The sequence below is a fragment of the Pongo abelii genome, chromosome 19, assembly GCF_028885655.2.
Source record: "Pongo abelii isolate AG06213 chromosome 19, NHGRI_mPonAbe1-v2.0_pri, whole genome shotgun sequence".
Taxonomy (NCBI): Eukaryota; Metazoa; Chordata; class Mammalia; order Primates; family Hominidae; genus Pongo; species Pongo abelii.
In genome coordinates, this window is record NC_072004.2 from 11589088 (window position 1) to 11606512 (window position 17425).

At 44.5% G+C, this 17425-nt stretch overlaps 1 protein-coding gene across 1 annotated transcript in view; it reads left to right on the top strand.

The window, feature by feature from the left end:
• DNAH9 (dynein axonemal heavy chain 9) overlaps positions 1-17425 on the top strand; it is a 382482-nt gene that overhangs the window by 12420 nt on the left and 352637 nt on the right. The window contains exons 4-6 of the mRNA XM_024235511.3: positions 759-889; positions 6493-6704; positions 8650-8883. Coding sequence (XP_024091279.3) covers positions 759-889; positions 6493-6704; positions 8650-8883 — 577 coding nt within the window. The remainder of the gene's footprint in view (positions 1-758; positions 890-6492; positions 6705-8649; positions 8884-17425) is intronic.

Genomic DNA, 17425 nt, shown 5'->3' on the forward strand with positions numbered 1-17425 from the left:
TTCTCCTTGAACAGTTGAGGCCACATGCACACACCTTTTGTAAAGTTCTGAAGACATAGGAGTTTTGGGGAGTTGGCTGCAGAGCAGCCTTTCCTGTGTTCCGGCTCATCACTCGCAGGGCTGGAAAGTTCATCTTCCAGGGTGTTTGTCCAGAAAGGCTTCATTATTGCTCCTGCTCCTGCTTATTCCCCCTCCTCCTCCCCATTTCCTCACTTCTATTTATTATTGTGCTGATAAATCCTTTACTCAAAAGGAGACAGACAGATGTTAGAGGCAGATGTGCCTGTCCTGGCATGGAATGGAGATTATCGGTGTCACATGACCAGACATGCCTGTAGGGCTCCAGCCTTTTGTCTGTACCACCCTGCTGAGGTGCCCCATGCTCTTGCCTGGCTTCTGACCATTCTGCTGACCTACTGCAAGGCCCTTCTCTTAGCACCCTTGCTCCAATAATGCCTCTCTCACCCTGACTCAACCTTACTGCTAGAGCTAATGACCTCCAGCTGCCAAGCTTTTTGAGCCACCAGATGGTCACAGCAGTGTTTCCTGGCACTGCCCCTTTGAACCTGTGTTCCCAGCTCAGGCTTTTGCCCTCACTGTGCTGGGAACAGATGTCCAGGCTCTTCGGGCTGGAGCACAGCCTCTGTGGAAGCACCCTGAGGCAGGGCTCCTCTCTTTCTGTGTGACGATGGGTCATCACAGTGTGACTTGCATTTCCTGATGCTTACCTGGATTCACCCTTCTTCACGATATTGCAGGTATGAAGATCTGAAATACATTTATAATCAACTGAGAACAATAACGGTGAGGGGCATGGCCAAGCTCCTGGACAAGCTTCAGAGTAGCTACTTTCCAGCTTTCAAAGCCATGTACAGAGATGTTGTTGCAGGTGAGGACTAGCAAGTGTTTTGACAAATGTGTTTGACTCAATTTACCGTTGAATGATGCATTCACCTCTCTCTATCTGAATTCAGCAACTTCAAGTCCTTGTAAATTTCCGACCCGACACAAACTAGCATGGTGGCAAGAATACCACATCTAGATACACAAGAGCAGCTAAACAGAGCTATGCTGTTTGCAGTTCAACTGCTGTATGGCCTGGGCAAATTCACCTAGCCCCTCTGAGCTTTAGTATGTATGATGGTTATGGGGCATACACTTCTGCCTACTTTTCTAGGTCCATGTGAGATTATACAGGTGGAAGAACTTATTGACTGAACACAACAGTGTTCCTGGAACTGTCCCTTTGTGTCTTTCAAACACTGGGGCCAGGACATACAGTTCTGAGGTGGCCATTATGGAGCCTGTGTGACCAACTCCAGTGTGTTCATGTGAGTCCATCTGTCCTAACCAAGGACTACCCTTCTGGCAAGACAACCTGACCATGCCTTCCAGGACCTGGGATTATTGGCTGGGACCTCTCATTAACTAAGTGCTTGTACCTCCCTGGCATGCTGGGAACTCCTGGGTCTGGTCAAAGGTCTTTCTGGGCCCTGTCTTCAGAGTCTGAAGACTACTAAAAGAAAGTTCTTCCATCGGATCTGCCTACAGCTGCTGCTTTGCACTGTACAAATGCATGTTGTTATCTCTCACCTCTGGAATTCAGGTCCCTCCACCTTTGGCTCCTTGAGAAATCTCTATTTCATTTCTAGCTCCATTCTGCATTTTCTGTTCCTACTGTCAGATGGGACTGCAATTTCCTGGCCATTTGAGCACCAGACAAGATCCACTCTTATCAAAATTGCCAAGCCAGCAAAGTCTATGATTAGAAGTAGGTAAATTTTTTCAGGACTCCCTCTCCCTTCCTTGGTGCACTGTGCATCTTCTCCCTTTTTCCTATGAAATCTCCTCTTTGCTCTTCAGTGCTATAGGTCAAAATGTGCTTTTAAAGGTCTTTGTCATTTCACGTGGTCTAAGCTTAATCTAAGCAGTGATTTTCAAACATTTTACTTTGCCCAGAACTCTTTCTTTAAATACAATCTCCCATGTAAGCCCACTATATAAAACGAATCCAGGCATATTTGGTTTAGTAAAAAGGGCAGTGTCCTGTGCCCAGAGCCCATTGACTACTTCCCTGTCCCACCTTCCCTTTCTCATGGCATGGAGTTTGCAAACAACTTAGCTAAAGGAAGAAAAGTCCAGGTGTTACTTTCCAACATGAGCTACATCACAGAGCAGAACTGGCATAAGTTGTTAGTCTCTGAGGTCCTCCCTGACCCTGAATCCTCATTGCAGAGGCAGCTCTGCCAGCACGTTTGGCTGGCTTGGGACCAGTGTCTCTTGAGGCTCCAGTTTACTGCTTCACTGAGAGATTCTGTGTCCCCGAGGAGTCAACTTTTGTTCCCAGTTTAAACTTCCAGTGGAAAGGTGTCCCCAGAAGTGGTGTGCGTATCCCTGCTGATGTCAGAAATGACTAGGGGAAAGTTTTTTTAAAAAATTGTTAAAGGGGCCGGGCGCGGTGGCTCACACCTGTGATCCCAGCACTTTGGGAGGCTGAGGCGGACAGATCATGAGGTCAGGAGATTGAGAACATCCTGGCTAACACGGTGAAACCCCATCTCTACTAAAAATACAAAAAATTAGCCAGGCCTGGTGGCACAGCACCTGTAGTCCCAGCTACTCAGGAGGCTGAGGCAGGAGAATCGCTTGAACCCAGGAAGCAGAGGTTGCAGTGAGTCAAGATAGCGCCACTGCACTCCAGCCTGGCAACAGAGCGAGACTCTGTCAAAAAAAAAAATGTGATAAAGGGTAATAGCCCTGGTTTTGGCAAGTGATACCAGCTTTCCATTTATGGTAGTGATTTAAAGTTTTCATGATGTCTAATTTAGTTAAGTTAAATTGGGAGTCAATGTAGAGAAAAATATTAAGTAAGCAATAGAGTGCTACAGATTGTACATATGTAGAACACATATAAAGGACATATGTGAATGCCTGAAATTTGGGGCTCTGAAAAAGATGTAGTAAAAATATATTATGAGTTTGTTATTTAGTGCCCCAAATATACTTTTCACATTAGTAGATCAATAGACTATAATTATTCATATGAATTAATAGTTATAAGATTCACTTCCCCAGGAGAGCTTCAAAAAGTTATTTGCAGTAGAGTATATGCCGGCAATGAATTTTTTTAAAAAAAGATACCATTACAATAGTGCCAGATAAACACTACTATAAAAAGAGAAATTCTTTAAATATGAAACTCAGTGTCAATGATGGAAGAAAATTTGATTAGAAGAGTTAGGTAGAGACTTGGTCAGAAAATTTGGCAGGATCTTCTAAGGTGTTGACTGATTTTCTCATTTCTAGCTGAATTTCAGAGCATCTGACTTTTTTTTTAATCCTAAATAGATATACTATGTGCATTATTCTTATTAGTCATGGTGAGGGTCGTTCATTGACCTACTGATGAACTGGAAAGAAGGAGAGGAAAAGAAATATTTCTGGATTGGTGGATATGAATTAGAAAACAGTGAGAAGAAAAAAAGGAGGTTAAAAGGATGGAGGAAAATATGCAGAAACACGATTGTATGAAGTAGTATTGACTGAGCAGTAAATAACCTTGGAAAACAGGAAAGCAACAGTCCCCTTGAGAAGGAAGAACAAGGGCAATAAAGACTAATTAGAGAGTTTTCTTTTCTTGCACAGGATTGGCATGGTACAACCTGGTTGCCAAGTTTCTGAGTCCATTTGTGCTGCTTTAACAGAATACCACAGCCTGGGTAATTTATAAAGAGCAGAAATTTATTTCTCATAGTTCTTGAGGCTGAGAAGTTCGAGATCAAGGCACTGACAGGTTGGGTGTCTGGTGAGGGCCTGGCCTCTGCTTCCAAGATGGCGCCTTGTTGCTGCATCCTCCAGAGGAGAGGAACTCTGTGTCCTTACCTGATAGACGGCGGAAGGGCAAGCCAGCCAAACTCTGTGTGAAGCCTCTTTGATGAGGGCCTCAATCCCATTCATGAAGGAGGAGCTCTCATGGCCTAATGGCCTCTTAAAGGCACCAGCTCTTAACACCATCACATTGGCTATTAAATTTCAACACCTGAATTTTGAAGGGGACACATTCACACAGCAACAATTAAGGATGTGTGTAGGTAGATACGTATGAGAAAGAAGGCACACAAAGAAGGGCTGTCTGGAGCCAGTGCACACTGGTTTGCTGTGGCTCGTGAAGGACTGCTGTATGCATTGTTTCAAACCTTGCACCCCCATTCTCCCAAGCAGCACTCAGCGAAGTCAAATTGGTAGCCTAGAAATGGACATGGTAGGAATACTGGGAATATTTACACCATAGAAATTGGCATATGCTACAAATAAACGTGTTTGTCCTCAAAGAGCCTGTTGTTAAAGACTTTCCAGCAAACCACTGGAGATCACTATGCACTTTGCTGTTTATATTTACATTCTTTAAAAAAGTATGAGCTCGGCTGGGCACGGTGGCTCCCACCTGCATCCCAGCAATTTGGGAGGCTGAGGCGGGCAGGTCACTTGAGGTCAGGAGTTCGAGACCAGCCTGGCCAACATGGTGAAACCCCGTCTCTACTCAAAATACAAAAATTAGCCAGACATGGTGGTGCATGTCTGTAATCCCAGCTACTAGGGAGGCTGAGGCAGGAGAATAGACTAAACCAAGGAGGCAGAGGTTGCAGTGAGCCAAGATCATACCACTGCACTCCAGCCTGGGTGACAGAGTGAGACTCCGAGCCCAGCTCTCTCTCTCTCTCTTCATATGCCTTGTCATCCAAGGGTATTGCATCCTGGGTTGGATGGCCAACCCTTTTCTCAAGTATTGTGCTCTTAAAAATCAAGGCAATGCTAATTAGTATAATTAAAAGAGATTGTGATTTTAAAAAAGATTTCAAAACAGGGTATCATAAAGAAAAAGCTCCTATAGCATGATAGTCTCAGCCTCTTTTCTCTCAGCACTTATGGGAGCAAGAGCATGCGCTCATTAGAATGACTGTTGGATTCTGAAATCCCCCACCCAAACACAGCGGTTCTAATACTCACCATCAGCTCCTCCACTTGAGAATCCCTGCCCTAATCAATTTACTGTGACATCTGACTTTGCAAAAAATTCAGTTCACATACTGCTTTCCACAACCTCATTTGGGATATAAAGTACAGACATACACATCAACATATTTTTGTGTATGGTGAGCCTCCATGAAGCCAAGGGTTCAATGTAATAAACTCTGGGTCGTCTTCCTTTTCCTTAGCTGGACAGGATTGGTTGTTTCATGGGAGGGCCCTAGGAAAGTTATTCGGACCTTAATTTCTTCACTTATAAAGTACTAAAGTATAAAGTACTAAAGCTGGCTTGCAGGGCTTTCTGTGAGATGGTAAATATCTCACAGATAGTAAGTAGAACAATTCCCGGCATATTGAAACTGCTTGCTAAATAGTGTATATTTTGAGTTCCCTTTAGGATGAATGCAGAGTTTCATCCACATACTGTAACCTAAGACCACATGCTGTCATATGATACCACCTGATTATCTGCCCAGGACAGAACCAGCCTTTGTAAACTCGCCCTTCCAGTTTAGTTTGTCCAATGCCCTTTTGCATTCCCTCTAAGTTGCTATGCAGATATTAGCATTCAGTGCTGCTGGATTTCCTAGTTTCCCATGTCAGTCACCACAAGATGACTGGTTAAAGGCCCCTTTCTTTCCTTGGTTGTATTCAGAGGAGATGGTAAGAGATTTTCCTGGCTTTGAAAACTAGCAGAACCTTGCCATAACCCATCTATGTTATGTCTCTGTGCTCTGTGACTTTTTTTTTAATTATACTTTAAGTCCTAGGGTACATGTGCACAACGTGCAGCTTTGTTTCATATGTATACATGTGCTCACTCATAGGTGGAAATTAAACAATGAGTACACTTGGACACAGGGTGGGGAACATCACATACCTGTGACTTCTTTATAAGTGCTCAGCAAGATTCTTTATTAGTGAATATTCATCAGAGCCACCACCATTTATCAAACACCTGCATTGGTCCAAGCACTGTGCTAGTTGTTTATAAAGATTCCTATTGAACTACCTTCAGCCTTCACAAGGACCCTTTAAACTGATTACAGCTCCGCCTATTTTTGAGGCTCAGAGAGGTTACACGTACCCAAAGTCATACAATTGCCAAGCGTCTAGGCCAGCATTTGAAGGAAAGTCTTTCTGATTCTAAAACTTGTATTGTCTCAGAGATAGCAGCAAAGCAATTGGCAAATATTTACTACCCACCAAGCACCAGATGGAGGCTGGGAAGGCCAGAGAAAAGTCCATTTAGAGGAGTGTTACGAGAGAACTCTTCAGATCATTATCCTAGTTGTTCAGGGCTCTCCAGTTTCCATATTTCCTCATAAGAGCTAGGAAGTTTTCTGGAACCAGCCTTCTCTCTGCTTGTTGCTTTGCAGATCTTTTACTTCCCAGGGACTAGGGCTCCACCAGGTGGGTATTAGGCTCCAGATGGGAATGCTGACCATCTCCAATTCCTTCCAGCTCTAGCAGAGGCACAGGACATCCATGTGCACCTGATACCGCTCCAGCACCACCTGGAAACTCTGGAGAATGCAGAATTTCCAGAGGTGAAGCCCCGGCTGCGGCCCCTGCTCCACGTGGTCTGTCTGATTTGGGCCACGTGCAAGTCCTACCGCTCCCCGGGGAGGCTGACTGTGCTGCTCCAGGAGATTTGCAACCTTCTCATCCAGCAGGTGGGCTGCCCCGGGACGCCCAGCAACTGCTCCCTGGGGGCTGGTTGGCATCTAGGCACAGGAGAGAAGAGACAAGTGTCCTTTCTTCTGGGTGGAGAAATAATTATGTTCCAAAGAGTTCTTACACTTGAATTACAGTATTTTACTCTCAGAAGCCAATAATTTACAAAGACATTTTCAGTAATATTAGAACACCTGAGCCATGCTGTCTTCCTTTCCCCTCTGCCTAAGAGGCGATAAGTAGGGGTGGTGAATTTCAACCTCCTTAATGACCTATGAAGAAGGACTAACTGGTTATGAGTCAGCAGCAAAGCCTAAGCAGTAAAGAGTGCAGCCTCTGATGTCAGGTAGAGTCAGGCGATGCTGTACCAATCCCTGGCTTTGCCACTTGGCAGCCAGCATACCACTTGTGTGCCAGGACAAGTCACTTCCTGTTCTGTGCCTCACTCTCCTCCTCTGTACAATGGTGAAAACAAGAAGCCATATCTCTTTTTGGGTTGCTGGGTGATTTGAGGCTTCCATGTGATAATGCATGTGCCCTGCACATGGTAAGAACCTGGTACCCATAAGCTATTGAGAAGCAGCTTCTTAGATTATGCACTTCATGCTCCTCCTTCTTAGAGACCCTTGTAGCACCAACCAGGGCAGCGTAAACCTTGAGGAGTTTATCTTAAAAAAGAACTAGAGGGCCGGGCGCAGTGGCTTATGCCTGTAATCCCAGCATTTTGGGAGGCTGAGGCGGGCAGATCACAAAGTCAGGAGATCGAGACCATCCTGGCCAACATGGTGAAATGCTATCTCTACTAAAAATACAAAAATCAGCTGGGCGTGGTGGTGCACGCCTGTAGTCCCAGCTACTTGGGAGGCTGAGGCAGGAGAATTGCTTGAACCCGGGAGGCAGAAGTTGCAGTGAGCGAAGATCGTGCCACTGCACTCCAGCTTGGCAACAGAGCGAGACTCCATCTCAAAAAAAAAAAAAAAAAGAACTAGAGGGCTTAAGGAGGTTTGGGTGATATCTCCAAACCAGTTTCCTTTTCTTCTAAGGAGCTGTGTCTCTGAGAAAATAACAGACAAGCTTAATAAGTAACTAAGAATAACTAACATCGATGGGGTACATTGCAGGCTGCAAAATACTGTTACATTCATGATTTCCATCGATCATCAGATAAACCCTGCAAGGTGGGCAGGGAAGGTCTTATTATTTATTATATTATTTAAAGATGTGGGCTACTGTTCAAGGAGGTTAACTGACTTGCCCAAAGACACCCAAACCAGGGCCCCAACCCAGGCTGTTTGACTCCTCCTAGGCTAGTGCCTTTCCATTACTCCATGTTTATCAGCCAGAACTCTTTTGGTTGAAAGTGTAAGAAAACCCAAACCCAAAGTAGGAGCAAAAAAAGAAAACATATTGGCTCATGTACCTTGAAAGTCCAAGGTAAGGCTGGCTTCAGCCTGGACTTGTAATGTGGCCTTAGATGATGTCAGCCAGACCCAGGGACCCACCCTGTTGTGGTGAAGGTGGCTGTCCCTACAGCTCCAGCTTTTCAGTTTTCCATGTGTAAGCCTCTTTGAGACAGAAAAATAATTATGGTCCAAATAATTCTTGCACTCAAATTACTTTACTATTGAAAGCCAATAAGTCACAAAAGAATACCTGGGAAAGGGCACCTGCACCAGCCCCAGCTAGCTCAACAAAGTCTCATTGTGTTTCCTTGTCTCTGGCTACTTGCCCATTCCTGAGCCAATCACTGTAGCTTCAGTGACTAAGACTATTTGGCCAAAACCCAGGTCGCAGTCCACATGTGGAATGGAGAGCGAGGTCAGATGTTTCCTCTATTATCCTCATGAAAAATATTACTTGGGCAATGATTCAGTTCAGAGTTGGTGTTGCAAAGTTACAGGATGTCTGCACCTGCTCAGTGATACTAATCTGTTTGTATACTAGGCCTCTAATTATCTCAGCCCAGAAGACCTGCTGAGAAGTGAGGTAGAAGAAAGTCAGAGAAAACTGCAAGTGGTCTCAGACACTTTGAGCTTCTTCAAGCAAGAGTTTCAGGACAGAAGGGAGAATCTCCACACTTACTTCAAAGAGAACCAGGAAGTCAAGGAATGGGATTTCCAGTCTTCTTTGGTCTTTGTGCGATTGGATGGCTTCCTGGGACGACTGCACGTGGTGGAGGTGAGTGCACTCCTCACCTCAGGCTTCCAGCCCCAGACAGAAAGAAGCAGTCCAGGGGTCCAAAAAGTAGAATAGGAAAATGCACAACACAACCTCATAGCCAACCCTCTATCAGCTGGAATAATCCATAATAAAGGTTCAATTGGCCAGTCACAGTGGCTCATGCCTGTAATCCCACTAGTACTTTGGGAGGCCAAGGCGGGTGGATTGCTTGAGCCCAGGAGTTTAAAACCAGCCAGGTCAACATGGCAAAACACCTTCTCTACAAAAAATATGACAACAACAACAAAACAGCCAGGTGTGGTGTGCACCTGTAGTCCCAGCTACTCAGGAGGCTGAGGTGGGAGGATGGCTTGAGCCTGGGAGGCAGAGGTTGCAGTGAGCCGAAATTGTGCCACTGCCCTCCAGCCTAGGCGACAGGAGCCAGACCTTGTCTCAAAAACACAAACAAGGGCCAGGAGCGGTGGCTCATGCCTGTAATCCCAGCACTTTGGGAGGCAGAGGTGGGTGGATCATGAGGTCAGGAGTTTGAGACCAGTCTGGTCAACATGGCGAAATCTCGTCTCTACTGAAAATACAAAAATTAGCCAGGTGTGGTGGCACATGCCTGTAATCCCAACTACTCGGGAGGCCGAGGCAGAGAATTTCTTGAACCCGGAAGGCAGAGGTTTCAGTGAGCCACAATCGCACCATTGCACTCCAGCCTGGGTGACAGAACGAGACTCTGTCTCAAAAAAAAAAAAAAAAAGAAGAAGTTTTAATAAATAGTTGTCATTTGGATTGATCATCACATCACATAATAGTGGTTATAGTAGAAGTTTAGGAAATCCTGATCATAGACTCATTTAGGAAGAAGGCCCAAGGAATCAATGAACTAATTCAATTGGTTTGTTGCCCATAGCCTTTGAACTTGGTTTCAAATAAACTCTGCCTAGAAAGACTGACACTGAGCAAACCTTGGTTGGGCTAGCCATTCCCACAAAGCTGGCTGCTTGGAACTTCTCCTCCTCCACTCCTCAATCTCCAAGGCAGCTCCCCAAAGTCCAAAACGAATGAGTCCCTGTGCAAAAGAAACATGACTTTTGCTCAAAGTTATGTCTTTCCCTCAATTATTTAAAAATAAATATGGATTTTAGTTGAAGTACTAGGGTGAGAAGACATGATACTATTTCTTTGGATTGTTTCAATTATCAAAACTTAATATGTTTAACAGGTCTCTCAACATTTTACAGCTACGTGTTTGCTGATTGGACTTGGAAGGGAGGGTAATGGGCCTAATAAAATGAAATACAGACTTAAACGGATTTGAGAAATTCAGAGTTGAGTTTAAGATTAAGACAAGAGGCCGGGCACGGTGGCTTACCCCTGTAATCCCAGCCCTTTGTGAGGCCGAGGCAGGCAAATCACGAGGTCAGGAGTTCATGATCAGCCTGGCCAACATGGTGAAACCCCGTCTCTACTAAAAATACAGAAATTAGCCGGGCATGGTGGTGGGCACCTGTAGTCCCAGCTGCTCGGGAGGCTGAGGCAGGAGAATCGTTTGAACTCAGGAGGTGGAGGTTGCAGTGAGCTGAGATTGCGCCACTGCACTCCAGCCTGGGCAACAGGGCGAGACTCCATCCAAAAAAAAAAAAAGACAAGAGCCAGAGGGACAGGGAAGGAATGAAAATCATATTCCCAGCTGTCTTGAGCAGGTTTGGAGGGAAGAGAGATAGGCTGGGAGGAAGCCGTGATGAACAGAGCAAACCATTGGAGGACAAGGGCAGGAGAACGTAAGATTGGATCTGTTATCATTTCAAAAAGTATTGGTTCAGCATAACCATGTGCCAGGCACGGTGCTAGGAACTGAGATACAAAGATGACTGAAATGTGGTTTTCCTATAAGAGGCTGGTGGACCTGTAGCCACTGCAGGAGAAGGAAGACAGACTAAAGGAGGAGATCCAGGAGGAAAGACACAGAATCAGGAAAGTGGGATATACTGACTGCCATCATAAAAGTGAGATTGGGCTGGGCGCAGTGGCTCACACCTGTAATCCCAGCACTTTAGGAGGCCGAGGCAGGTGGATCACAAGGTCAGGAGTTCGAGACAAGCCTGACCAACATGGTAAAACCCCGTCTCTACTAAAAATACAAAAAAAAAAAAAAAAAAAAAAAAAAAATTAGCCTGGAGTGGTAACGTGCACCTGTAGTCTCACCTACTCAGGAGGCTGAGGCAGGAGAATCACTTGAACCTGGGAGGCAGAGCTTGCAGTGAGCTGAGATCGCGCCACTGCACTCCAGCCTGGGGACAGAGCGAGACTCCATCTCAAAAAAAAAAAAAAAAAAGTGAGATTGATGTGTTACTGGGAGCAAGAAAGAGGGGTCTCTAGCCCAGGAGGACTTTGACAAAAAGTGGGAATGGAAGAGAGAATCAGTTGTGAAACTGGAGTGGGAATTTGCCAGGGAAAACAAAGATGGGAAGGGCATAAAGAGAGAAAATGCGTGAGAGAGAAAGCCAAAAGCTACATCTTACGAAAGGCTCACCTTAAACCCTTCATCAGGATCACAGAAACTAAAAATAATTGATTAGCTTTATCCTAAATGCCTCTTTTTCCCTCAGCCATTTCCATCACGGTTGATGTACAGCCCTTCACTCCTCCTGCACTCTGTATTCCTCTCATATCCACCACCAATTCCTTTGCTGCTGTGAGAGGTGAGGGACACTCCAGCCCCAACCCATGCCTGGCCTGGGCTGACCACGAAGAACGAATTTCCATCACTGCCTTGCAGCGGCCATGTTCGCAGGTGCTCCAGCCCTGCAGATGGCCCTGGGAATGGTAGCAGAGCATGACTCTGAAATGACTGCCTGGACAGGGCCCCCAGGCCCTGTGCACACATGCTAATGATTTGACTTTGCATATAGACAGCTATTCTAACATCAGGGCACCTAATCTGCAGGGTATATTCAGTAAATATAAGCAGTGATGGCCACCAGCCTCCCTAGAGTCATTACTCTCACAATAAGTACTTTCTCAGGCTGCTGCTGCTTTCTGAATCAAGGGCACAGGTGCAAAAAAAGCAGTTGCCCCCATTTAATTAGAGGATGACATGAGCGTCACCAAGCTCCCTGCCTTGCTGCCTCTCCTTCTCTTGCGTGTCGTTCTGTCCTTGGTTCTGGTTAGCTGCTTCGCTCCTGTGCCCAGCTGCTCCTTTTCTTTTCTTTTCTTTTCTTTCTTTTTTTTTTTTTTTTGAGATGGAGTTTCGCTCCTATTGCCCAGGCTGGAGTGCAGTGGCACAATCTCGGCTCACCACAACCTCTGCCTCCCAGGTTCAAACGATTCTCCTGCCTCAGCCTCCCAAGTAGCTGGGATTACAGGCATGCACCACCATGCCTGGCTAATTTTTGTATTTTTAGTAAAGACAGGGTCTTTCCATGTTGGTCAGGCTAGTCTTGAACTCCCGACCTCAGGAGATCCGCCCGCCTCAGCCTCCCAAAGTGCTGGGATTACAGGCGTGAGCCACCGCGCCCGGCCAGCATTTCTTTTCTTGACTGTGTTTCCCTCTCTTTCCCTTTGTCTAATTCTTCCTCCTCTTTTTACTTGGTCCCTCTTTCACTTTGTTCTCCTTTTCTATTTTCTAACTTCCCTGACCTCTTTGTTTGCCCTGAATTTCCATGTTTTTTCATCTTCCCACGGCTACTCCTTCCCCCCTTTCCTCATATTTCCTCCCCTCTTTTATTTTTAATCTCCCAAATGTCTGCTTAGATGCATCGCCCTTGCCCTTTGCCATGTTCCTCCTCCCCCAGCTCTTGCCTCCTGAGTCTGTGCAGTGGAACACAGGACTATCGACTGTCCTCTGGCATATTTCATGTAGCCCTTTAGTTAACATTCTGTGTATCTCTGTGATCGATGCCTGATTGAAATGGGATTAATCTGCTCCTCTCCAGTAAGAATTATCATGAACTTAGCCTTATTCATCTTCTATTCTAATACAATCTATGGCCACTGAGATGATGGTAGCTGCTATTAATAAATACATGAAACACCAATGTGTGTATCTCTCTGCATGCTCTCGTCAAGGGTTAGAGTGTGAAGGGCTGGTTTTTAATCCCCACAATTCTCCAGATTTCCTTTCTCTGATGTGAGTTGCTTTTTTATTCTTTCACTCTTTTTGCACAAGAGAATTTTGTTGTGCAGATCCACTCTTCCTCTCTGGGTGCCTGCTAAATGCCAGAGGTGGGGGCTGGCTTGGAAGAAGGGGTATACATTGCCCAGTATTTTTCGGTGTCTACAGTAAGCAGAGTAATTGCATTTTCAGGATACCACCATTCTCCTCTGCCTTCTTATCACAACCATGATACAACTAATCTCTTAGAGATTTAACCCTTGTGGAGGGAAGAACAAGGAATAGAAAACTAAAAAATTAACATGTTTCAAGAACCTATCCCATGCCAGAGCCTGTATCCTTGCAATCATCTTAAGAACTGGGGCTGGGTACAGTGGCTCACGCCTGTAATCCCAACACTTTGGGAGGCCGAGGTAGGGGGATCACCTGAGGTCAGGAGTTTGAGACAAGCCTGGCCAACATGGTGAAACCCCATCTCTTCTAAAAATACAAAAATTAGCCAGGCATGGTGGCATACCCCTGTAATCCCAGCCACCCAGGAGGCTGAGGCAGGAGATTCGCTGGAACCTGGGAGGCAGAGGATGTAGTGAGCTGAGATAGTGCCACTGCACTCTAGCCTGAGTGACAGAGCAAGACTCCATCTCAAAAAAAAAAAAAAAAAGAAAGAAAGAAAAGAACTGAGTATCAGTATCTTTTCTTTAACAAATGAGCATAACTAAATCTGATACATAAATGAACTCACACATAGTTACACAGGTTGGAGAGGTGTAGCTGAGATTTGTACCCAGGGGGACAGCTGGTTCCAAGTACTGTGTTTGCACCAAACTTGGATATCTTATAGGGAATTTTAAAGGTCTGTTTCCCTTCTTCCCTCCTTTTCTCCCTTCCTTCCTTCTTTCTTTCCTCCCACTTTCCTGCTTTGAGGACCCCAAACTGGTTTTGTGGTTTTATTCTGCCCTTATACACTCTGTCCTACTTTTGTACACTCAATTTTTACCATACGATTTCTAGGTCTTTATATCAAAGTAAGTTACTCAGATACAATTATAATTCCCATTTCATGAAAGGATCTTATTTGACTTTATGACTTACTAAGAAAATCCCAGAAGTATATAAAATATTTGCAATTTGAACGAACCATCAAAGTTCAAAGAGAAAAAGAGTTGTTGGGTTGCCTCTTGATTCCTTCTTTCATCCTGCCTTCCTGCTTGATGCATCAGTGCACACACACACACACCGAGTTCATTTTTGCATCATAAGAGTTGTAGATTCTGCAGATCCCCTGTTTGAGTTTCTGCCTGCAGCCTCTTCCCTCCAAACAATGCAGTAAGCACCTTGGAGAGAACTCTCATTTCCTTTATTATAAAACTGCTGTAAAGCTGTGATTCATTTGGAGACAAAATGATTTCCTGCTGAGGCTTTATGCGAAGTGATTAGCAGGTAGATAGGTAATAAGCTGACCTAATATCCACACCGCGTTTTCTTTTGCTCTTTCTAGCATCTCCAGCCACTCTGCAGCCTTCTTTCATTCTGAGCCTAATTGGGTGTCTTCCCTTTTAGCCCAGCTTGAATATGTGGTCACATAGGAGACCATTAGCCACACAAGGTCGGTGGCGGTCGAAAGGTAAAGAAAACAGTCTTTTTCCAAATGACCTTTTGAGATTTTCATCTATGAATGTCTGCTTTGTGCTCTCCCTTAATGAATTCCCAAGGTTCTTCTTTTAAGATGGGCAGTGCGGCCTCTCCTTTGAGAAAGGGGTTGCTGTTGGCAAGTCTTGCTATTACCCCTGGTTTTGATTCTTCATCTCAGGAGCCAGAGCACATATTGAATCCTCCCCGCATCCCCGCCACCTGCCACCACCATTAAGTGCTGCATGGTTTTTTCTTAAGAATAGAACCTGATCAGTCCAGTAAGCAGCCTGGGACCCCAGTGTTCCTTGTTTTGTCTTGAAAGAAGCACCCAAATGTCCCCTCTGTACCCCATTACACATATAATATCCATTAACCCAATCTAATGACATCAGAGTGATCACGGTTAATTATAGTGGCTGTCTTTTAGTGAAGTCCTACAGGGAACCTTCCATAAACTTGGTAACCCCACGGCAACTTAAGTGTTATTGTTCCCATCTACAGGTTAGGAAAGTGAAGCTTAGAAAAGTTAGGTGTCTTGCTTTAAGCCACATAGCTAGTAAATGATGGAACCAGAGTTGCATAAACTCAGGGTTTTTTTTTGTTTTGTTTTGGCCCTAGATCCTAGGCTCTTTCCACAATGTCATATGTTGTGTCTCTGAAGTGGATATTTCAGCCTATGTATAACATGATGAATTTCGTGTTTAGTACTGTGATGAATAAAAATAGATATTTAAAAAATATCATTTAAACCCTTATTGATTTAAATTGCCTTTTATCTGTTTTGTGAGAACTTTTAAATAAACAATGGAAAGAGCTTACATTTACATAATTTAAGAATCAAATTATTTTGATTCTTAAATCAAAGATTTAAGGCTAATCAAAGATATAGCCATGGTCAATGCCATAAATCTGGTGTCTATAGTTGTAAGACAGTTTCCCAGCTGCTTCAGAAATCTTTTCTGCTATGCCTCCAACATCAAACTTATTGAAACCCATTCAGCGATGGAGAGCTCCCTCCCTCTCTTCATAGCCCATTCTACAGCATTAGATGGTTGTGTTTTATTAAGTGAAACCACAGGAAATGGCCATTTTTCAGGTTGAAATAATCCCATATCAGCAATGTAATAAGTTCAACCTGTATGGTGAGGTCATATCTGCTTCTTTGTCTCGTTCACTCATTTGCCTTCATTCTGCCCTCACTGTAGCACCAGGGAAGGTTCCCCCTTGCACTTGACCAGGGTCCTATGTACATTGAAATGTCCTTTCTTATAATTCTCTTCTCTTGTCTATTTTTTTTTCACCAACTGTTCTTCAGAGGTTAAGGTTCCTAGCTCCTCTATCACCTTGTTGCTTTTTTTTTCTGGAAGTATTATAGGCAAGTCAAAGAACAAAGAGCATACATTCCTTCACTCAACAAATATGTGTTCAGGGTCAGGGACTCTTCCAGGCACTGGAAATACCGAGGTACCTTTGGTGAATTTACAACTTACTGGACAGAAAATAAGCAAATAATATAATATAGTGCCAAATAATATAATTCCAGAGTGTGATAAGCTCTCTGAATAAGCAGAAGAAGGGGATAGAGAGTCTGGGAAAAAGCTGGATGGGTGGATCTCTTTCCACAGAAGGGTGAGGAAAGGCCTAAGACCTTGAGTTGAGCCCCAGATAAATCTGTTGTCCGCCATGTGTGTGTTAAGTTACATAAAATGATGTAAGTATCCATCTCTTTAAGTGACCAGACTTTCTCCAAAAGTAGAATAGTTAAATAAATATTTCGCTAATATCTAGGATAAATTGAAGATGAAACACCTTCCTGTCACCTCCCTAGAACACGCTTTAAGTATTCTTAAGAAATAAAATAGTCTAACAAAATTATCATCTGGGTTTCTGATGTAATCAAACATATCACAATGCATCTACCTTTTAAAATGGTTAGGAAGTATTTCCTAGAAATTGAAATTGACATCCACAGAATTATGAAGAATGAGTACCAAGGTTGCATTTCACAGCACAAGTATGACTCTCCCTATAAAACCAATTACAACTAAGCACTTTATGAGAGACTTGAATTACTACTGAAGTCAATTTCATTTCCATAAAATTCATTTCGGTCTTCTTCCCAGTATATCAAGTTGAATCTATTTTTGAAGAAAGACTGCCACTTTTCCCACCATTAGTGGCAAAAGTCCCTCCCTGGTTTTGGCATCTGTCTTCCCTGCCTTGGCTGGTGTCTTCCCTCTTCTCTCCCCTCCCACTTCAGCTGCTTGCCACCAGCCATGCCCAAACATAGCTGAGAAAAAAGGCTTGTTATGTGGCTGCCCAAATCTGCGTGGGTACCCTCCTGGCCAAGCGGGGAAAGTCAGCCATTGTCCTCACTTCCCAGCGCCTCTGTCACTGCTGCTGGAGTTGGTGTGTCCCAGCAGGAGAAAGGAGCCAGGCAGCCTGTGCTAGCCTGATGGGTCACCCATGGCAGTGGCCATGGGCAGTGAGATTTCCCGCAGTGGTACCAGGACCTGCTGGATTTTACAGCATCGGTGTCATGGTGCACCCCTTAAACCTCCAGAGCAGAGGATCCCTCCCACAGTCCACACCAAATGTTGGCCAAAATGACACAAAGGGAACTTTTACCGTCCTCTTTCCTTCCTAAGGAACATGCACACGAATTGGAAGTCATGACAAGAACCATATCTTGGTTTGGAGGTTTTGTGATTTTTAGGTACTCACAAGAGATAAATTCAATCTGTCCTGCTAGACGTGCTCAGGAGGAAGCTCCAATCCTATCAGAGGTGAGGCAGCTTCCGTGGA